This window comes from Cygnus atratus, chromosome 15 (assembly GCF_013377495.2).
Source record: "Cygnus atratus isolate AKBS03 ecotype Queensland, Australia chromosome 15, CAtr_DNAZoo_HiC_assembly, whole genome shotgun sequence".
NCBI lineage: Eukaryota > Metazoa > Chordata > Aves > Anseriformes > Anatidae > Cygnus > Cygnus atratus.
In genome coordinates, this window is record NC_066376.1 from 12,468,656 (window position 1) to 12,489,960 (window position 21,305).

The following is a 21,305-nucleotide window of genomic DNA, read 5'->3' on the forward strand; positions in this document are numbered from 1 at the left end:
GTGTCGCACCAGCCGCATCCCGCGCGAGCTGTCGGACCCGCAGAGGCTGCAGCACTCAGCTGTCCCCTTCCTTTGTGCTGCAGCTCATTGAGGACCTCAGGAAGCAGCTCGAGCACTTGCAGCTCTTCAAGCTGGAAGCTGAGCAGCGGCGAGGCAGGAGCAGCAGCATGGGGCTCCAGGAGTACAACAGCAGGACGCGGGAGACGGAGCTGGAGCAAGAGATCAAGCAGCTCAAGCAGGTACGGGCAGCTGGGCAGGGAGGGAAACGCCTCGGCTGCGTGGTCTGCACAAGGGGATGACAGTTCCTCGACAGACCGGCTCCTTGCTTGGTGCATGCTCCCCTCTGAGGAGCTGGCCACGGGTCCAGCATCCTGCAGCTTCTTGCCCTGCTCTGGGCCAGGAGAGGTGGGATCCTTCCTCTGAAGGACACCATGTGTACACAGGAGGCCCTGTACGCTGTGTCCCGTGGATCTGCCCGGGACATTCCATGTTTCCAAAGGTTCTCCAGGCTCTCCTGAGCCAGAGCCAGGAGACCGTGTGCTGCTCCTGGTGTTCCGGGAGCTGCTGGGTTCAAGGACAGCCCCTGCCTTCCCCAGCTCCGCGGTGGGGGTTGAACGGGTCTGCTGTGGGGACACCACGCAGCATCTGATACCTGTTCTGCTATATCAGATATCATATCAGATATCTGATCCGATGTCTATTGCGAACAGGATAACAGGAACCTGAAGGAGCAGAACGACGAGCTGAATGGGCAGATCATTAACTTGAGCATCCAGGGAGCCAAGAACCTCTTCTCAGCCTCCTTCTCCGAATCCCTGGCGGCCGAGATCAGCTCGGTCTCCAGAGACGAGGTAGGTGCCACAGGGAGCTGCTTTGCTCAAACTGCATCTTCCCAGGGTGGCTGGGGCTTCTCCTCCCCTCTCAGCCTGGCAGGAGCCGATGTGGCGGTGCCTGTGGTTCGGCTCACTCCCCAGATTCACCTGAAAGCTGTCAGGAGCAAAGAAATACCCATGCAACAATTTAAAGAGCGTCTGGGACTTGCCCTGCCTGCCAGCCTTCGTTCCTGGGAGCAGGGGAAGCTGCTGCCTTCCAATCTGCTGGTACTGGCAGCACCACTTTGCCTTCCTCTCCTGGGATGCAGCAGCAGGCACGGGGTGTGCCTGGCTGTCTGTAGGTTTCTCAAAAGCCCAGGCAGCTGGGACATCTACCCTGGACAGCTTGGATCTTCACTTCTCCTGTGGCATATGCTGTCTCTGCTCCAGTGGCTGCACCCAGACACTTGTGGGAGAGCCCACACAAGTGCCAGAATTCAATCTTTTGAACCCTGAGAAGCGTATAGGGAAAACACAGGGATGTTTTGGGGGCCAGAGGGAGATGCAGCGCTCCTTGCTTTCTCCTGTCTGGCTGAGAACTTGAAAGAGAGACGGAGGTGAGCAGGGCCAGTGGCTGAGGGCATCTCCTCCTGTTGGGCCAGCTCCAGGGGAGGGGAGGGCTGGGGGCAGCCCCAGAGAAACGAGCACGTCTGCCTGGGGCCTCTGGCTTTTCGGCCAAGCCCCACGTGCAGGGTTTGGGGAGCCTGGGAGCATCTGTCGGGGAGACTCCTTGGAGGGGGGGGGAAAGAAGGGGAACCTTCTGCCTGATGTCTGCTCAAGGGCAAGGTGTGGCCATGCAGCAAGGAACCCTGCTGCTGTCCCACGGCAGCGGTGACCGCTTCTCCCTCCCTCTCTCCCTCGCAGCTCATGGAAGCGATTCAAAAGCAAGAGGAGATCAACTTCCGCCTGCAGGACTACATCGACAGGATCATCGTGGCCATCATGGAGACAAACCCCTCCATCCTGGAAGTGAAGTAAGGGCGGCCGAGAGCCGCGGGCTGTGCACTCTTTGATGGGTGTGGATTTGGTGCTCTGAGAGGAGAAAGAGGGACTTGAAACGTCTTTGCTCTTGATGAAGGCACAAGGAAGCATCGCGTCGGGTCAGTGGGTGAGCCAGCCAGCGGATCGGGGAAACAGAAAACCAGCAGCAAGGCTTTGTGGTCTGACTCCGTTATTTTGAAGCCCTCCTGGTTTTGAGGGGTGAAAGGGAACCTGGAGAAGAAGTACAGGCAACGGACAGCCGCGAGGAGGACCTGTACCAGCCCCGCTACCAGCAGAGCTGGCCGGCGGCTGCGCCTGGTGGGAACTGTCCCGACGGTGGTGGCAGACCCTCTGACACACGGGGCCGACACGAGGGTGTAAGGAGGGGGTTTCTCCGAACTGCAGGGTCACGGGATGGAGAAGGAAGCGCTGGAGCTGACGTTTTCCCTTGCTGCCCTGTCCAGCCCAAGTATCTGCTTTGCCAAAGTGTCCGTGACACACTCACTCACTGGAGCAGATCTGGGAAAGAGTCCTGGACTTGTAGAATTTTTTTTTAATTAACTTAATGCAAATGTCCTCATCCAGCTGGCGCAGTTAATCCTTGCCCTGCTGCTTTTGCTTGGGAACGGGTCACGTGCAGAGAGTTAGCTGGCTGCTCGCTCGCTCGCTGGTGGCAGAAAGAGGCAGGGGGGCGGCCGTCCTTGGCGCAGGGCATGAGTGCAGTTTGTCACCTGCCTCCTTATTTATTTTTGCTGTCTGTGGCTCTTTTCCCTCTGCGCTCACGGCCCCAGCGTGCGGCCCGGCAGAGCAACCACGCTCCTCCACGTGCCCGCGTGTCCGCTGAGCTGGGGAAGAGCCGTCCCCTCCGCCCCAGCTGCGGGCACAGCAGTGCTGCCTGTCCCACCTGCAGGCACCGGGGGAAAGGCTGCGACCACCGCACGAGGGCTGAGCTCTCCCCGTGGCCTCCCAGGGGCCCCAGCCTGGAGCAGGGCTCTGCCGGTGACAGTCCTGGAGGGAGAGCCCGCTCCAGCCACTGCTCCTCGCCCTGGGACGAGGCGGCCGCTCCGATTTCTCAGCCCACGGCGCCGTGAGTCCACTGGGTAGAGGAGGCCTCTGGGCAGAGAATAAAACAGCAGCTCCCTGGGAAACAAAAGCCATGTTTACACCGGACAGCTCTTGGTGCGCTGGCGCAGGCAGCCATGGCATGGCGATGGGGGGCAGCCGCTCACCCCCACCTGCTCCTCGCTGCTCCCGGGAGGAGGCAGGCCAGCGGGCCGCCAAGGATCTGCCTTCTGTTAGTACATCGGGCCCAAAGCAGTGCTTATTTCTCCTGCTTGTCAGGGTTTAGAAATGCCAGAGCGGTCCGAGAACAGAAGCCACAGCGATCCCTAGGCCGCTGGTTTGAGGCGGGGGGGGTGTCTTCTCCTCCCCAAAATGCTTCCGAGCGTGGCAGCGCCGAGCACGCACCGCGTCTCCTTCTGCGCTGGCGTGTTGTTAGAGCAGCCGGCGGGTGGGCTTTGCCCTGAGGGCGCGACGAGCCAGGGGCGGTGGCAGATGCCGCAGCCTTAGCCCGGGCCGGGTCCCCGGAGGCTTTGCTGCTCCCCAGAGCCACGTCCCCCCTGCCACCGGCCCCACGCCGAGCCCTCCTGCGCCTCTTCGCTGAGGACACCGCGCCGTGCCCGGCCTGCGGGAGGAAGCCACGTAATGTACATTTCCAGAGAAGCTTTGGGTGTAAATCAGTGTATACTTGGAGAGGGAAATTTTTCTATCTTGTAGAGTAGGTATTTTTATAGAATGAAGGTTGATCATTTTTTTAATACTTTAAAGAAGAGAGAAATGTATCTGTGTATACACAAAAGCATTATATATATATATATGTATAAATATATAAATATCGGAGATCTGCCTTTCTCGACTTGGGATCACGGATCCCCAGTTAATACAATCGTCTTTTTTCCTGTCGCTCACAAAGAGGTACTGTAACTGTAAATAAGCACCGGGAAAAAGTTTTAAGCAAACAAAGCACTGACTTGCACATTCACCATGCTTTAAAGTCCCTATGAAAAAAAGAGAAAAAAAAAAAAACACAAAAAAACTGTACTTCCCAAAAATGTTCCTCTTTCCCCGCCGGTATGTGAAGGAAGTCCCAAAAGAGGCGAAAACAGTATTGTCTTAAATGATGTATCGATTCTTGTCTGATTAAAAGCTGTTACCATTCCTGCCCCCTGCCCTTCTTTCCAGCAGCTCTGGGAGGTTTCCCTACACCTTGGGGCCAGCGGCAGTGGAAGTGCCCCTGCCCCGGGGGGAGGCCGTGGGAGGCAGAAAGGGGCCGGGGAGGGGGAGGCCGGGCCCCGGGAGGGAGGCTGAGCTTCTGTGAGCTGCCCCAAAGGGCTCCAATGTGCAAATCCCCTCGGAACGACTCCAGAGCGTTGAAAGCAGCCCCGCAGTGCTGCAAACTCACCCAAGCAGCCCTGGAGCACTCAAAGCTGCTGCAAAGAGCTCCGAGTGCCTCTGGATGCTGTGAAACGCCTCCGAGCAGCCCCAGCACAGCACCCAGCTCACTGCAAACCGCTCCATCCTGCTCCAAAGTGCTCTGAGCAGCAACAAAACCGCTCGGAGCATCCCTCAAACACCTCTGGAGAGCCACGGGGCGATCTGCAACCCTCCAAACAGCTCAAATGGATGCTAGGATTTCTCTAAGCACCTCTAGAAAGTCCTTTAAAATGCCTCCAAAAAAAAGCTTGAGCTCGGCCAGCTTGAGGCTGCTCTAGAAATCTGGTGAGCAAACAGCTCTGCGCGGCTTGGAGTCGCTTCAAGGAGCCCTAAAATACCTCTGAACAGCCCAAAACACTGCAAGGATGGAGCTCGGGGCAGTGCTGAAGCACTTGAATTGCTTCAAGAGCCTCCTCCAACCAGCCCTGAATGGCACCGAGGAGCTAAAACTGCTTGGAGCGGCTCGAAGTAGCTCTTGAGCTCCTCAAACTTTTACAACCCCTTGAAATAGCTCAAAATGCATAAAAAAAAAACAACATAAAAAAAACCTAGCAGCTCTGTAGCACTCCAAGCCTCTTCTGAATGGCTCTGAGATGTCTCAAGTGCTCTGAAGCCCTCTGTGAGGCCCCTAAATTGCCTCCAAACCCTTCTAAGATCCCTCTCGACAGCATTAAAATTTCTCAATGACGGCCATAAACTTCTCTGAGTGGTTCGAAACCTCCTCCGAAGGGCACTGAAAAGGTGTGAGCGGCTCTGGAACAGCTCCGTGCTGCTCCGCGCAGCTTTGTGGAGCTGAAAGCAGCTCCAAAACTCTTCTAAAACCCTTCTTCACCTGTGAAATGCCTTCTAAATGTTTGCAGTGGCTGTGAAGCACGCTGAAGCACTCGAGCTCTTCTGGATGTCGGCAGCGCCCAGCGGCTGTGGGCCACCCCAGCCCACCCCGGGGAGCTCTGAAGAGCTCTTAAAAAAATAGAAGTGCGTTTAAACAAACACACTTTCAATAGGTTTATGGCTTTGCGGAGCTGTCGCGGCTCCAAAACTCCTTGGGGCCACTCGGCAGCTTCTGCAACGCTCCTCACACCGCCGCCGCCACGCTCCGGCCCTTCTGGTCCTGCCATGGGTGCGCCGGGAGCCCCAACCCACGCGCCGTGACCCGACCGTGGCCACGGTGTCGGCCCTGCGGCCACTCCGCCGCTGCCTTCCTCGGGTTGGGCACATCAAGCCCAGCACTGTCTCAGCTCCACGGGCAAAGGCAGCGCCATAAATCACCCCGGCCTCGTGGAGCACACCGCAGCGCCGTCCAGACCCTTCCCTGGGGAGTCAGCGGACACCTCCAAAAGCCCCCAAATGCGGCCGGGACCACACAGCAGCCGTGTCCTGCACCCCAGGGCGAGGACACGGCACCGGGGCTGCATCCACGGGCTCCCCGTGGGGACGGGGACGTGGGGCCGCAGCCCCCAGCCCGGGCCCAGCGCAGGAATGCGCTGCAGCAGCTGGGTGTTTACTCTCGGCCGGGCGGCTGGAGGGTGGTGAGGAGCAGGGCTGGCGCTGCGGGACCCGTGTTTGGAGAAGGGATTTCCAGCTCCTTCCCTTCCACATCTGCTGCCAATTTCCCTCGCTGGGACTGGGGACGGGAGGGGGCGGCTTAACCCTTGGTGCCCCCCTCGAGCATCCCGCAAGGCTGTGAGGGTCAGCCCCTCGCCCATCGGTGCTGCCCCTTGGGACCCGCCATGGGCTGCACCCCGGGATGCTCACGGGGAGCGCAGGTCCCTGCGGCCGGCAGCCAGTCCCCGGGGATGCTCCGGGATGCAGGACGGGACGGTAACGCCCAGCGGACACCCACACGCCCGATGAGGAGGTGACAACAGGCAGCCCTGCCTGCGCCACCACGTTTTCCTCCTCTTGCTCCAAGCAGGAAATCCCTGGGCCTATGGTGTACAGCCCACCCGGGACCCCCACGACCCCAGCCCACCCGGGACCCCCACATCGAGCAGCACCAAGGCGGATGCTGGGAGCATCCCTGGAAGGGGGGCAGCATGGGGCAGGGCCGCTTGGTGACCCCTTTGCACGGGTGCTGCAGAGGCAGGCGTGGGGGTCCCCAGCTCTGGCAACCACTCTGCACTCCCACCACGTGGGTGGCGGGGGGGGGGGGGGGCGGGGGGCGGGGGTCCCGTCCTCCTCCTGCACCCACGGGTGACCCCTATCCGTGGGGGCGAGGGGCTGCAGCATCCCAGGGCGGCCGTGGGGATGGCAGGGGTCTGGCAGCGTGGGGTGGGGACAGCAGCCACGGGGACGGGGCTGGCGGGGTTGGGACCACCGGAGCCCCCCAGGCCGGGCCCGGGGAACCGGGTGGGGGGATCCGGCCGGGGCGGGGGCGCGGGCAGCGCCTCCCCCCGCCGCCCCCGCCCCCTGCAGCCCTCCCCTCCTCCCGCTCCTTTCCCCTCCTCCTTCGCCTGCTCGCCCGCACAGCCCAGGGCAGCCGCCGCCGTCCCGGACCGGGCTGCGCCGCTCCGCTCCAGTTCCGCTCCGGTTCCGCTCCGGTTCCGCTCCGGTTCCCATGCGGCGCGGCCCCGCGGCCCCCCGCGCCCATGGCCCGGCTCTCGGTCAAGGAGCACCTGGACGGGATCCTCTCTGACTTCGAAGGTGAGGCCAGGACCCCCCGCCCCAGCCCCCCCAGATCCTCCCCCGGGACCCCGCTGCCCCCCAGACCCCACGCGGGGCTGCGCTCACGGCTGGGTGCGCGGGGCTGGGCTCGGTCCGGGAAGGGGTGCGCGCGTGTGTGTGTGTGTGTGTGTGTGCATGCGTGTACGTGTATACACACATTCGGAGGGGTGCGTGTGCGCTCCCCCACGCGTGCACGCCGCGTCCCGCGTTGCGCTCCCACCCGTCGCTGCTCAATGGGGCCGGGCACGGGGAGCCCGATAGCACCGAGAAGTTTTTTTTTCCTTTTTTTTTTCCTTTCCTTTTTTCTCTTTTTTTTTTCCTTTTCCTCTTTTTTTTTTTGTTCTTTTTTTTCCTTTTTTTTTTTTCCTTTTTTTTTTTTTCCTTTTTTTCTTTCGGCCCCAAATCCTCCCTCGCTGCTCGCCGGAGGCCGCGGCGGGTCGGGGCAGGGGCTTGGGAAGGGGCAGGGTGGGGAGGAGCGGGCGGCGAAACCTGACGCTGGGGCTGCTGCTGCCCTCGCCGGGGAGGAATGCGAGCACCTACCCCGGCCCCCCCGGGGCTGCTCCGCCGCCCCCGCCCTGCCCCTGGCTCCGGGCACCGCGGCCGGGCAGAGGATGGCGAGGGTGGCTCACGACTGGGGAAGATTTGGGGTAAAAGGAGGTGGTTTGGGGTACCCCCGGGCTGCGGCGGTGGAGAGCAGCGCAGAGTGGGGGGAGTCGCCCCCCCCCCGTGTCCCCATCGCCCCCGTGTCCCCACCGCCCCCGGCAGCCTGGCTGCCTGGGAAATACCTGCCCTGCGGAGAGCTGTTATTAGCATCACCCGCGCCCTGGCCCCTGACCTCTGCCCAGCCCCGGGCACGGGGCCAGTGACCTGAGGAGGGGACGGGGCAGCGAGACCCAGCCCAGCCCCATCGCCCCCTGGCCAGGTCCCCATCGCCCCCACCCCATCGCCCCACTGCCCCCAGCACTGATGGGGCCATGGCCAAGCCGGTCAGCGGATGAGGCTGAGGAAGAGGAGGATGAGGGCGGCCTCACGCCGGTGCACATGCCAGCACAGCGGGGAGGACGGGGCGCCGCGTGGGGCTCCCCACCGCGGGCAACTCTCAGTGGGAGCTCTCCGTGGGGAGCCGGCACCAAACGGTGCCGCTTCGGCAGATCTGGCAGGAACACGGCTCCCGGGGGGCCCCGCGCTGCCGAGAGAGGGAAAGAGGGAGGGAGGGAGGGAGGGGGCGGCCACCCCGCGAAGGCGCTTCCTGCCCGCGGGGGCTTCATGGGGGTCCCGGCTGCTCAGACCCACCGCGGCGGTGCCTGGCCGGGCCGTGAGGGATCGCTGCCCCTGGGGGAGTGGGATGCCCGACCTGGGCCCCAGCTCGCCCCCCGCCACTGCCAAACGCCCCGTGGCAGGCGGCTTTGCTCCGCAGCCAGGCGCTGCGATGCCCAAAGGGCTGCGAGTGGGCGGGGGGCGTGCAGGGGAAGCGGGAGGCACGTTTGCACTGACAGGAGCCCTGGGGATGCGGCGTGGGCTGGTTACACACATTTAGAGCTGTGAACCCTCCCGCGTGCTGCTCATGGGGGAGCGGAAGAGCCCTTGGCAGGGCTGTCGCGGTCCGCAGAGGCTGAGCACGTGCCCTGTAACGTTACCGCTGCACGTAGCGATAGCACTGGCCTGCCTCGCCATCAGTAGGCTTCAGGGTTAATGCCCTGGAACACGGCAGGAATCCTCAGCACTGGTGCCCGCAGCTGGAGCTGTGCTCCTGGTAGATGCAGGACGAGAGGGTCCGGCGGGGATCTGGTTACGCAGGGCCGGATCCCTTACAGGGGAATAAAGCGGGCAGTGTGCTGCGCGGGGGAGCCAGGGAGGCAGCGGCACCGGCCGGCCGGCCCGCAGATAAGCCAGGGAGAACAATGCCGTGGGGCCGGTGGCAGCGATCTGGTTTCCCATCCGGGCCGGGCTCACAAACGGCTCTTTGGCACCTGGCTGCACGGCAGGAGACTCCAGGTGCATGGGGTAGGGGGGTCTCTGATGAGCTCTGGGCTCGGCCGTGGCTCTGACAATGCCGGGTGCCATCGGGTGCCACTCTCATACCACCTCTCCCTCTCTCTCTCTCTCACCCAGCGCTCAAGAAGTCGTTTGAGGCAGAGGACACAGAGGATGTGGACGAGGTGCCCGGCTCCCCTGCTGCATCCCCATTGCCCTCGGGTGCCGTCGAGAGCCACCGCTTGCTGCAGCCCAGCCCCGCGCCCCGCATGGGCACGGGCCCTAGCCCGTCCCACAGCCCGCTGCTGCGGAGCCGGCTCAGCACCAGCCTCGCCGTCAGCCAGGGCCCCAGCAGCAGCGCCATTGCCCGCGTCGCCTCCTTCCAGACCCGCCCGGGGCCGGGCAGCGACGGCGAGAGCCTGCGCAGCTCCTCCTCCAGCCTGGAGAGCCCCGCGCCCTCCCAGCCGCCAGGTGCCCCCCCGGCCACCAGCCACGGCCTGAAGAAGGTGCCGTCCCACAGCAGCGTCTTCCCGGCGGAGCCAGAGCGTCCCCTCCACGTGGCCACCGGCCATGGCTCGCTGCCAGCGCTGGACCTGCACATCGCCGAGGAGCCAGGGGTCCCCCCACCGGCCTCGCGCCCCCCGCTGCCGTGGGGTGCCCGCAGCCCCACCTCCCAGCCCTGTGCCCACCGGCCTTCCTCCCCCTCTTCCTCCTCTTCACCCACCGAGGTGGCCCCGGGGCCACCCCAGACGCAGCTCAGGGTCTGTCTCAGCGCCAGCCCCCGCCTGGCCCGCCCGCCCCCCCGGGGCCCAGGGGACACCACCCTTGCTGCCACCATGGCCACCGACCCTGGCGAGGCTCTGTCCCTGCTGCTGCCCCCCCAGGCAGCCCCCTTCAAGCTGGTGTCCCAGCCACAGACGGTGCAAGTGAGCTCCCAGCCCACCTTCCTCGGGGGGCTGGTGCTGGTGTCGGGGACCTCAGCAGCACCAAGGGATGGCAGTGGCACCAGTCCCCCCATGGGGAAGGCCTCCAGTGCCAGCTCAGTGGGGCCACAGGGGCCCAGTGAGGCTGCAGACGGCTGCTGCACCCCAGGGACGCCAGAGCACGGTAGGACTCGCTCCCCTCTGTCCCTCTCTCCCATCCCCACCGGGACCCCTTGCTGTCGGTGAGCCCCGTGGTGCGCTGTGCCCCAGTGCTGGTGCCACCTCAAGCCACCCCGGCTGGTGCTGGGGACGTGGCCATGGCAGTGCCAGGCTGGCCCTGAAGCACCCGCTGAGCACACTGCCACTGTCACCAGTCCCCACCTGCATCCTTCTCAGTGCCCAGTGCTGCGGGGCCAGGTGCTTCGGGGCTCAACCTGGCACGGCTCAGCATGGCGCGTGGCAGGGGGGCCGCACGGCACGGAGCCGAGCACGGTGCTGGCAGCGCTCCCGTCCCACTCGGCCCCGGGGTGCCTGGCGAGCTTTCCGCGCTACCCCCTGGCACTAATTGTTTTCCCCGGTGTGGGGAGACAGGTCGGGACACATGTGCTGCATCCGCCACAGCGCCGAGCGCCGGGGCCGTGCTCGTGCCTCGTATCGCTGCGATCTTGTCCCACGTCCAGCGCTTTCTTCCCTCCTCATCCCTCCTCGCCTTGGCACGGGGACAGATCCTGTTGCCTCCCTTCCCGCAGCGGCCCGGGGGCGGAGGAGGTGGCGGGGGGCCAAGGTCTGCTTTGACATGCTCGCACCACCCGCGCCCCGGGAAGGGTGGGGAGGAAGCGGGGGCCGCAGGCCCCCCCACGGCAGAGCCCCAGCAGACCCTCCTGGGGTCCCCAAGCCACCGCTCCCATCCCTAGGCTGTCCCTGCACCAGTGGCTTCATCCCTGCCAGCGGTGTGGTGTGCAACGCCCACATGCCCAGGCTGCAGCTCGTGGCTCTTGGTGTCTCCCATGGGATGTGGGACGTGCACGTGGCCCCGTGCCACCACAGGCAGGGCCCCGCGGTGCCAAGTGTCCCCTCACGGCGGTGGCAGCACGGGGCCCCCAGGCGCAGGGCACGGCCGCGTCCCTGGCGCAGCCTCCCACCGCCGCCTGCCCAGGCGTCCGTCCCCGAGCACGGCGCGGCCCCGGGGATGGAGGGAGGACGCCGGGGTGGCCAGGGCACGGCCGCAGCCGCCGGGGCCGCCTGTTTACATGCCTGGGGATCATGGCCTGTCTCGCTCAGGTGCCTTGAAAGCCGCCGTCGCCGGGGCTCTAAGTACTAACGCTCGCGAAGGCATCCATACATCTGCTCTGGGCTGCAGTGAATCATCCTGCAGCAATGCCCGTGGCCGAGCCAGCCCGGCTGGACCCAAGCTGGGGGGGGACACAGCAGGGTCAGGGCGCTGGTGACAGGACGGCCGAGCTGGGCCTGGCTGGGCCAGGCTGTGGAGTGGGCGCAAACCGGAGGGCAGCGTGTGGGCACCGGCACCGGGACCGAGGCTCCTGTGCCGGGAAGAGGTGGGGACGGGGCAGTTCCTCTCCCGGGGGACACCAGGGCCTGAGCCAGTGGCACCCACGGGTGCACGCAGCCACAGTTTGCCCTGGGTGTTGGGGGCTCTTGGTGGTGTGCTTGGGCCCGCTCCCCTTTTCGGGAAGCGCTGAGCTTCACTTCCACAGCCGCCGTGTTTCACTTCCACACCGAGCGCCCCAATCACCCACGCAGGGCCCTGAGGCGAGGAGGAGGAGGAGGAGGAGCGGAGGAGGAGCCGTGGGCTGCAGCCTCCCTCCTGCCTTGCACCCCAGGAGCCATTTGGCCCCAGTGACCAGCTCGTGGTGCAGCGGCACGGCCGGAGCCGAGGTAGGGGCGGACGGAGGCGCGCAGGGAGGCTGGCGGGTGTGGGGTGCTGGGGCAGGTCGAGCGCCCCGGTTCCCATATGCACGGTGGGCAGGGTGCTCGGTGTCATGGCAGGGTTTTGGTCCCTGTCGCTGCAGCAGGGCCCCATGGTCTCACTTCCTCTTCTGCTTGCGGTGGGCGCGCGGCACCCAGCCCGCAGCACAGCACCCAGCCCAGTGCAGCTCCACGGCCAGCCCGGCTCCGGGTCCGGCCTTGGACGGGGCTGGTCACCGCTGTCCCCTCGGGTCCTGCATGGCGGTGGGAGCGGTGTTTCTGGGTCACACTCGGCTGGGTGAGGACCAGCTGTGGCATAGTGGGCACTGTCATCATGGCATGGCCACCACGGGCTCCTGTAAGGGGCGGGGGATCTTCACCCCAAAACCCTCTGTGTCTGCACCACAGGGGCTGGCTCACTGCGGCTGCATCCTGCGAGCCTTTTGGCTGTGCTCCCCGCGCCCAGCGATGCTCAGCTCCTTTCCCATCGCCGCCTCCCGCCACCCTCCACCCCTGTGAGCTTATTACAGGCTTCTCCGGCCAATGTGCCGATTAACCCCGCATCAGTAATTAAACCATTCCGGGATACCACGGACCCAGGATTACTTGTCCCTGCCTGGAAAATAAACAATCCTAAATGAGCCCTGGAACAGGTCCGTCTACAGAGAGCCATTATCCTGGGCCACATGAAGAGATAATGAAGAGCTCCCTAATGGCCCCACATGGGCCGCCCGGCCGCCGCGCTCTTGGCCGCGGTTTCTGGCGGAGGGCGGCGGGGTCGCCTGCGGCACCGGGGGGCTGGCGCCCTGCCGGGGGGCTGTGGGCGCAGCACCCAGTGGCTCTGCGTGGCTCCACCCGCACCCCTCTGGCTGTTTGTGTCTGCTCGGCGCTGCCGCCGGCACGGCACAGCATGGGGCAGGAGGTGACAGCCGTGCTGGCAGCCCCTGCGTGGGTATCGCAGCCCTGGGAGCCAAGGGTGCAGGCGCTGCGCCCTGCCTGCGGTGGCCAGGCCCCCTGGGGTGGCGATGGGTGGCGGCTCGTGTGGAGGTGGGAAAGCTTTGTGGGGCGCTGGGGGTGTCTCCTGCTTGGGGGAGCAGAGGTGAGGTAGGGACACGCGGGATGCTCAGGGCTGGCCCAGCTCCTCCTGCCCACGCTGAGCTCGGGGTGGTTGCGAGCGAGTGGCGCTCGTCCTCCTGGTTGTGGCTTGGGGACTGGGGGTGGGGGCACCATCGGGGTGGCTGCAGGCAGTGGCTGCATCGCTTGGTTCCGGATCTGTCCTGGCAACCTTGGGGGCAGGTGGGGGTCCTGGCACCGCATGGTGCTGAGGTGAGTTGGGGGGCAGGGCAGGATGAGCCCCCCCAGCTCGCTCCAAGCACCGACAGGAGCAGGCACTGCTGCAGGCAGCACCCTGCTGCCCGCCCGCCCCCCCCCCACCAGCTGGGTGTCACGGCTGTCACCAGGAAGTCCCAGGCTGTTTTGACATTTCCGAGGAAAGCCCCAGCCAATGCAGCCAAGGGCGCTGGGGTGCCGTGGGCGGATGGGAGCTGGGCCATGCCAGGTTTGGAGAGATAAAATCTCCCCCCGGGAGGATGGCGTGCGCAGCACCCTGCGGTGCTCCCCCCCTGCTCCCAGCCCGGCTGCTCGCCAGGCCATGCAGAGCTGCTGTCCCCATCCCTGCCACCTTCCCGGTCACCGGCTGCATCCTTGCAGCCACAGCGGCTGATCCCGCACCTCCCAGCAAGGTGGGCTCGTGCCCACTGGTGGGCACAGGGCACCCGGTCCCCCCTCCCCGGGATGCACAGCACTGAGCGCATCGCTCCATCCGCCTCCCAGTACTGCCGGGGCAGGCCCTGCGGGTCCCTGTCCCCAGGACACATGGCACGTGGCTGCGTCGGCAGCTTGGGCCGGCGGCAAGCTGCTGCTCGAGCCTCGCCAACGCCAAGAGATGGCTGGCACATATGTGCCAGGCGGGGAGGCTGCGGCGTGGGCTGGGGGACGCAGGCGCCGTGGGGCACTGCGGCAGCAGGGTGGGCAGTGCCAGGCGTGGGGGTCCCCGGTGCTTCCCCCACCACCGCCCGGTGCCAGGTGGGTGCCCCGGGGACAGCCCTGGGTGCCACGGGGCTGGTGGGGGTGCTCAGGGGCCACCCACACCGTGGGTGCTCAGTGTGCCGTTTGGGGATGGGGGCGTTGCCGTGCCAGGGTCCCCGTTGCTGCTGGCTGTGTTGGAGGCTGAGCTCAGAACGGGCAAACTCGGTGCATGGGCGGGGGGCGGGGGAGGCAGGGTTATTGCCATGCTGGGCATGTGCGAGCGCAGCCGGGCGCCAGCCCGCGATTGAGCCCCGGAGGGGACGGGACCGGGCTGCGGCGCGGCAGCGGCCAGGGGACGGGGACACCCGCGGTCCCCCCCCCGTCCCCAGTCAGCTGCGTGGGAGCGGGGCGCTGAGCGGGGACGTCGCGTCTCAGAGGTAGGACCCGAACAATGGCCGTGCTGGGAGGGAGGAGGAGGAGGAGAGGGAGAAGGAGGAGGAGGAGGGCTCGGGGGCCCCTTGAAGCTACCACACAAAGGGCTGGGGTGGGCGGAAGGCGAGGGGCTCTGGCTGCACGCCCGGCAGCTCTGGTCCAGCTGGTACCCGGTGGCACCGCGGTGGCACTGCCACCCTTCACCCTCTCGGGGCTGGACACGCGTCTCGGTGCTGGCCCCCGTGGCGGTGCCACCGCCTGCGCTCCCCTCCTGGGTTACAGGTGCCTGGTGCAAAGCAGGGTGCGGTGCCGTGCCCGGAGCCCCCCGGTGCACACCAGGGCTGCACCACGAGGTGCCCGCTGGCCACGGCACGGGGTGACAATGAAGGATGCTGGTGGCTGGGACCGGGTGCTGGTGCTTGTGACACCATCGCTTGCCGAGCTGCGGGTGGCATTGTGGAGGGCTCAGGCGGATACGGGTGCTCGGTGGTCCACATAGGGGCAGAGTCGCCCCAGTGATGCTGCTAAGGGACGCCCACGTCCCCTCTGCCCGTGGTGCCGGGGGGGCGGCGCGCCCCGTTGCCGAGCTTTGCCTCGCCAGCTGCCAGGAATGCGCCGGGGCTGCGTGCCCGCCGGCGCAGCTGCTGCTGGGGTAACGGCGGTGGGGCGAGCAGCAGCCAGCCCAGGCATCCTACCAGGCACGGGAGTAAGCTGGGGACAGGGTTTGGGGGCGTCCCTGCTCCTCAGCAGCCCTGGGCTCACCCCGCGTTCGCCCCCACGCAGGGAGCAGCCTGGAGCCACAGGAGAGCAGCATGGAGGCGCCGGCCATGCTCGAGGAGCTGCCCCCCGGCGCTGCGCCCGGCAAGGGGGCGCATGAGCTCTTCGGCTACGTGGGGATCGAAGCCGTGCTCGACCAGATGAGGGTCAAGACCATGAAGACGGGCTTCGAGTTCAACATCATGGTCGTCGGTGAGCGCTCGTGGGGCTGGTGGCTGGAAATGTGATGCCACTGTGTGGGGGGAGGATGGGAAAAAGCAGGCTTTTAACAATAAACTGGGGAAGGATGAATCCCGTAGCGTGATACGGTGGTGACGCTTCCCACGGCACCAGGAGCTGGGCAACTCATCCCAACCTTGGTCCTGCAGGACTGGGATGCTCCTAAATGGGTACCGAGGCGTTATCATAGGGAGAGGGGTTATAAATACCATCAGAGGGGACAAAGCGGAGCTGCTGGTGTCCCCGCAGGGCAGAGCGGGCTGGGGAAGTCCACGATGGTGAACACCCTCTTCAAGTCCAAAGTGAGCCGCAAAGCCTCGCAGCCCGGCCAGGAGGAGCGCATCCCAAAGACAGTGCAGCTGCAGTCGGTCACCCATGGTAAGGCCACCGATGCGGTCATGTCCCTTAAACCCTGGGGAGAAGCAGGGGAAGCCTCCTTAATGCGTGGACCCCGCTGACCCCACATGCCCCGTAGTCATCGAAGAGAAGGGTGTGAAGATGAAGCTGACGGTGACGGACACGCCGGGATTCGGGGACCAGATCAACAATGAGAACTGGTAGGGCACAGCCGGGGGTGGGGGGTGGCAGAATTTTGGGAGAGGTTGAGCCCCTGCGGGGCTCTCTGATGCCATCCCTTCATCACCAGCTGGGACCCCATCATCAAGTACATCAACGAGCAGTACGAGAGGTACCTGCGCGAGGAGATCCTCATCACCCGTAAGAGGAAGATTCCGGACACCAGGGTCCATGGCTGCGTGTACTTTGTCCCCCCCACGGGACACTGGTGAGTACCACCACGGTGCCCCCACCCCTGCTGGCACCCATGGGTGCTGCTGGAGGGGCAGCAGGGTGACAGACATCCCTATCAGGCTGAGGCCCCTCGACCTGGAGTTCATGCGGAGGCTCAGCAAGATCGTCAACGTGGTGCCGGTGATCGCCAAAGCCGACACGCTCACCCTGGAGGAGCGGGCAGAGTTCAAGCAACGGGTGAGGGCACCCCCGGGGGGGCTCCTGGTCCTGACACCCCCCCCAAACTCAGTCCAGCACCATCTCACATCCCGTGCCCCGCAGATCCAGCAGGACCTGAAGGCCCATGCCATCAGCGTGTACCCGCAGGAGGACTTCGACGAGGACCCGGATGACAGGTTGCTCAACAACGTGATTCGGGTGAGGGCCGGGATATGCTGGCGTTTTGCGGGCTGGGGGGAGCACGGTGGCACCCCGGGGTGACCGTGCACCCCTGCGCCTGCAGGAGAAGATCCCGTTCGCCGTGGTGGGGGCGGACCAGGAGCACCAGGTGAACGGCAGGCGGGTGCTGGGCCGCAAGACCAAGTGGGGCATTATCGAAGGTAAGGGCAGCCAAGGGGGACCAGGGTGCCACCAGGGGGGCCTTGAGGGCAGCAGCACCCCTGGGTGCACCCTTGCCTGGGTGGGTGCTCTCCCCACGGCGTGGGGCTGTGCCCGAGCTCTGGTGGCCCCCAGCTGGCCCAGGACGTCCCCACAGCCTGCTCTGTCTTGCCTTGCAGTGGAGAACCCGATGCACTGCGAGTTCCCCATGCTGCGGGACCTGCTCATCCGGTGAGCCGGGGAATGGGGCTGGGGGTGCCCAGGACCCTGCTGGAGCACCCCAGGGTGGGGTTGGGGGGGCACCCCCAGCCACGGGGGCGGTGTGTGACGGTGACTTGGTGCCCTTCCTCCTTGCTGCCACCCCGGGCAGGTCCCACCTGCAGGATCTCAAGGACATCACCCACAACGTGCATTACGAGAGCTACCGCGTGCGGCGGCTGAACGAGAGCAACCGGGTGGCGCTGAGCCCCGCCAATGGGCTGCCGGGCAAGGACGAGGACGACAGCAACCTCTGAGCCCTGGGAGCCCAGCCCCCGTGGCGGTGACCGTCACCTGCCCCACCAGTGACTGTGCTGCCCCGTGCCACCTCTGCCAGCTGCGGACGGACCCACGCCCCCCGGCATCACCTTCCCCTGTCCCCGGACACCTCGGCAGGTGCAGGGGGACGCCACGCACCCCCCCCGGCCCACGCTGGTTCAAGGATGTGAGCAGAGGGGGCTCCCAGGGTGTCCCCGTCCCCAAGTCACCCCCAGCCTCGCCACCGGGCTTCACCAGGATCCCCTGAAGCCTGCTTGGCATTAAAGGTGAAGCCGGAGCCTTCAGCATCCGCCATTGTCATCCTCCCCCTGCCACCCCCGCGGCGCTGTCCCTGGTGGTGACAAGGGGGCAGCTGGCCAGGTGCAGGGCGGCCGGTCGCAGCGGGGCTGGCGGAGCACGGGTCCCCTCCCCGCTGTCACCCCACCGGCCCAGCCCGGTGACGGCAGCGGGCGCACCCGGACTTTGAGCCGCTTATCGGGCCACGGCTGTGCCCGCAGGGAGTGGCAGCAGCACCCGGAGGTGTGTGGGCTACACCCAGCTGCTCCCCACTGCGTCACCCCCTGGTGGGGACCCCGGGCCCCCTCCCTCCCCCCTTCATGGGGACATTTCCAAGGAGCCCCCAGGATTTCAGGGTGCAGCACCCCGAAATCCTCACCTGCAGCACCGGCAGGGCGCGGGGGCCCCCTGGGTGCTGCTGGGGTGCGGGAGAGGCCCCTTTGCACCTCCCGCCCCCAGGGCAGGGCCCGGGCTGGGTGCCAGCACCCGCCCCCCCCGAACCGTCACCACCAGTGCCGGCCCCGCGTTAATGATCCACCCGCCGCACCGCCGCCAGCCCCGAGCAGCCGTGCGGGGCCGTGGTGGGGACGGGGACCGGGGTCTGTGGCGCGGGGACCCCCGGGGATGTGCGGGGGCCGGCAGCCGGCGGCTCCCCACCGCGCGCCCCACCCCTCGGTCCCGGCACGCAGATAAGAGCGGCAGGCGGCAGCGGCCACTTCCCGGCGCTCGGCGTGGGAGCTCGGCGGGGCCATGGCGCTGGTGACGGTGAACCTGCGAGCCGTCACCTCCTGGGTGGGCATCGCCCGGCTCTTCGCCATCCTGCTGTCCTGCATCTCCTTCAGCCTGGTGGCCTCCACCAGGAACTTCGGGCCCCCCTACGGGACGTGGTGCATGTTCAGCTGGTGCTTCTGCTTCATCGTGACACTGCTGATCGTCCTGCTGGAGCTGCTGGAGCTCTACCCCAAGCTGCCCCTCTCCTGGGATGACTTCACCTCAGCCTTCTCCATGCTGGCGGCACTGATGATCTTCACCAGCTCGGTGGTGTTCCCCTCCGCCTTCATCACCAGCCCTTGCAGCAGCAGCTCCTGCATGCGCCAGGCGGCCGCCACGGCCATGTCCTGCCTCTGCTTCCTCGCCTACGCCCTCGAGGTGGGGCTCACCCGTGCCAAGCCGGGGGACATCAGCAGCTTCCTCTCCACCGTGCCTGGCCTCCTCAAGGTGTTTGAGGCCTATGTGGCGTGTCTCATCTTCTCCTTGCTGGATTCCTACGGCTCCCAACCTGGCCTGCAGTGGTGCGTGGCCGTCTACTCCATCTGCTTCATCATCACCCTCCTCATCATCATCTTCACCATCGGCCGCTGCCTCAGCTACATGCCCTGCCCACTGGAGAAGGTGCTGGTGGCCTACAACGCACTGGCCATGGTAATGTACCTCACCGCCATTGTCATCTGGCCCTTCTACAGCTTCAAAAACACGAGCCGGCCCAACCCCTGCGACGCGAACTGCTCCTGGAACAAGCACCTGGGGGTCACCTTCCTCACCATCTTCAACTTCCTCGCCTACCTTGTGGACCTGGTCTACTCCACCAAGATGGTCTTCATCAGGGCCCCTCCCTGATGGCGGCGGGGCGGGCGCGGGGCCGGGCGCGGAGCTGAGGAAGAGGCCGGGTGCCTCGGAGAGCTCCTTCCTCCCGGCCTCCCCCCGGGCCGGGGGGCAGCGGTGGTGCTGGGGGTGCCGGCGGGGGGGGGGAGCAGGGTGCGGGGGGATCCCGATGGCCTGGGGGCGGGGGGGGCTTTGGGATTAAATTGGGTCATTTTTCACTTGTTTCTGCCTCCACTTTCTTCCCCCTGTTTTCTTTCCCTGGCTGGGGCGGGGGGGGCTGTTCTGGGTCGCCTCCTGGGGCCGGGTGGTGGCAGGGGGATACCGGCCTTCAGCAGCTTCTCTTCTCTCCTGCCCATTGCCGCTGGAGTTAAACGGGGCATGACCAGGAAAAAAAACAACCCGGATGCTTCTGACTTGGCATCGCAGGACCCTGCAGAACGGGTTCGGGAGGAATGTGGCTGCTGGGGGGGGGTGGGCAGAGTCCCCAAGCCCTGGGACAGGTCTGTCACCATCACCGGGGTGAGAGCCCCACGGCTCACGGTCACGCTGGCTGGAGCGGCTGCGCCGCCCGCCCCGTGCCTGCTGTTTCACACCGTGGTGGCACCAGGGAGTCCCCTGCCTGAGGACACGGGGGAGCCACCAGCGCCCAAGGGGTGCCACTGCGAGGCCGGTGGCACAGCAGGGTGCCACCACGCTGGGAAGAAGGGCGCAAAGCGGTGTGGGCATGTCCTGCAGGAAGGGCACCGGCATGGGGGACAGGCACCCACGGGGCACAGTGTCCCTGCGCTGTCCCCAACCCGCGCTGCTCCCTCGGGTTCTGCCTCCCCAGGCCTCGCGCTGCGTTTAGCCACGTGTTTGGCCCCAGGCTGCGCTCCCCCTGCTCCTTCACCAGTGCCACCACCGTTCCACCGCCTTGTCCCCGCCACCTCCCAGCCAGGTGCCACAACCCCACGGTGGCCATCACCTCGCCACCGTGACCTCCGCCCTGCCGGTGGGGCCCGCGCTCGGCTGCCAGAGCCTCTCGAGGCAGAAATTTTTTGAGCAAATAAGGAAAAAAAAAACGCACACCCCGGCGCAGCCCTGCCCAGCGCCGGAGCGGAGCTATTTTTAGTGCCCGAGTTGATTGAAATTCATAGAGGAAAGAGGCGCGGGAGCGCGCGGCGGCCGTCACCGGCGATGAGTTGCGGCGCTTGGTGCCGGTAACGGGTAACGCGGCGGGGCTGCGGCCGGTGGGCACGGTGAGGCTGGGGCGCGGGGAGGCAGCCACGGGTGGGCTGGGGGCATGCGGGGTGTGGGGGGCTCCCAGCCCGCTGCACCCCACGCAGGGATCTGGGGGTGTCTCTTGGCCCCGGGGCGCGCGGTGGCACCGGGAGCAGCTGAGTGCTGGTGGGCGTAGGGAGCACCGGTGCTGTACCGTGCTATGGGGTTCCCGGGTGCTGTGCTGTGGGCAGCTCCGGGGCCGGGCCGTGATGATACGGAGCCCCCGTGCCGTGCCGTGCCGTGCCGTGCCGTGCCGTGCCGTGCCGTGCCGTGCCGTGCTATGGGGTACCCAAATAGCGCGCTATGGGGAGCGCCGGTGCTGTGCCGTTGCCGTGCTGTGCCACGGGGAGCCGCCGTGCCGTGCCGTGCCGTGCCGTGCCGTGCCGTGCCATGGGGAGCCCCGGTGCGGCGCGGTTGCCGGTGCAGGAGCGGTGCCGGTGCCGGTGCGCGGCGGATTCCTCCCCCTAGGGGTCGGTGTGCACCGGAGCGGCGGCGCGGGAGGCGGCAGCTCCTGCGCACGGCCCGGGGCGGCCGGGGCACGGCGGCGGCGGGGAGCGGGCACCGGCGAGGGCCCGGGTGAGTGCGGCCGGGGCGGGGGGCGCCGGGGCCGGGGGCCCCCCCTCACGATACCCGAGCCGGCAGCCAGGGCCCCGGGATGAGCGGGGCGGGCGGTGGGGAGGGGGGCGATGGAGCACCGGGCACTCCCCTCCCGCACCCCCGGGCCGGCTGGAGCGCACGGTTCAGCCCCAGGCTGGCTGGGGATCCCGGGGGGCCCCCGGAGGGGTCCCCTCCTTCAGCTGGCTGCACCGCATGCGAGGGCCACCTCTGTCGCTGGCGGTGGGTGAGGAGCCCGCCGAGGGGGGTTTAGCTTCTTACAAGCCAGCACCAGCGCCCGGCCCCCTTCCCCACCAGCTGGAAGCCCCTGTGACCCCCCGAGATGTTGCTGTGGCCCTCAGCGCCCCTGTGGCCCTAGGGACACCTCCGTGTCCCCGTC

The 21,305-nt window shown here is 66.4% G+C and overlaps 3 protein-coding genes across 5 annotated transcripts in view; all 3 read left to right on the forward strand.

Moving 5' to 3' along the window:
- Positions 1–4,075, forward strand: part of RAB11FIP3 (RAB11 family interacting protein 3) — a 72,898-nt gene extending 68,823 nt beyond the window's left edge. For 2 of the 3 annotated variants that reach the window (XM_035549117.2, XM_035549119.2), the window contains 3 exons: positions 84–239; positions 711–851; positions 1,737–4,075. In XM_035549117.2, coding sequence (XP_035405010.1) covers positions 84–239; positions 711–851; positions 1,737–1,850 — 411 coding nt within the window. In that variant the 3' untranslated portion in view covers positions 1,851–4,075. The remainder of the gene's footprint in view (positions 1–83; positions 240–710; positions 852–1,736) is intronic. The other variant, XM_035549118.2, reaches the window with a different exon arrangement.
- Positions 4,076–6,934: 2,859 nt separating this feature from the next.
- Positions 6,935–17,151, forward strand: SEPTIN12 (septin 12). The gene is made up of 11 exons (XM_035549120.1): positions 6,935–6,989; positions 9,123–10,091; positions 15,077–15,262; positions 15,539–15,667; positions 15,765–15,846; positions 15,936–16,073; positions 16,159–16,276; positions 16,361–16,456; positions 16,542–16,638; positions 16,816–16,867; positions 17,007–17,151. The coding sequence occupies exons 1-11, from the start codon at positions 6,935–6,937 to the stop codon at positions 17,149–17,151; spliced, it is 2,067 nt and encodes a 688-aa protein (XP_035405013.1).
- Positions 17,152–18,199: 1,048 nt separating this feature from the next.
- MYADM (myeloid associated differentiation marker) lies at positions 18,200–19,066 on the forward strand. The gene has a single exon (XM_035548998.1). The coding sequence runs from the start codon at positions 18,200–18,202 to the stop codon at positions 19,064–19,066; it is 867 nt and encodes a 288-aa protein (XP_035404891.1).
- Positions 19,067–21,305: the final 2,239 nt, after the last annotated feature.

What these genes read in the sequence shown, in the direction of transcription:
- SEPTIN12 (XM_035549120.1), top strand. Translation starts at nt 6,935, where the DNA reads ATGGCCCGGCTCTCGGTCAAGGAGCACCTGGACGGGATCCTCTCTGAC. An exon ending in GATCCTCTCTGACTTCGAAG is followed by an intron (nt 6,990 to 9,122) that starts GTGAGGCCAGGA and finishes TCTCTCACCCAG; the next exon opens with CGCTCAAGAAGTCGTTTGAG. An exon ending in CAAGTGGGGCATTATCGAAG is followed by an intron (nt 16,639 to 16,815) that starts GTAAGGGCAGCC and finishes CTTGCCTTGCAG; the next exon opens with TGGAGAACCCGATGCACTGC.
- MYADM (XM_035548998.1), top strand. Translation starts at nt 18,200, where the DNA reads ATGGCGCTGGTGACGGTGAACCTGCGAGCCGTCACCTCCTGGGTGGGC.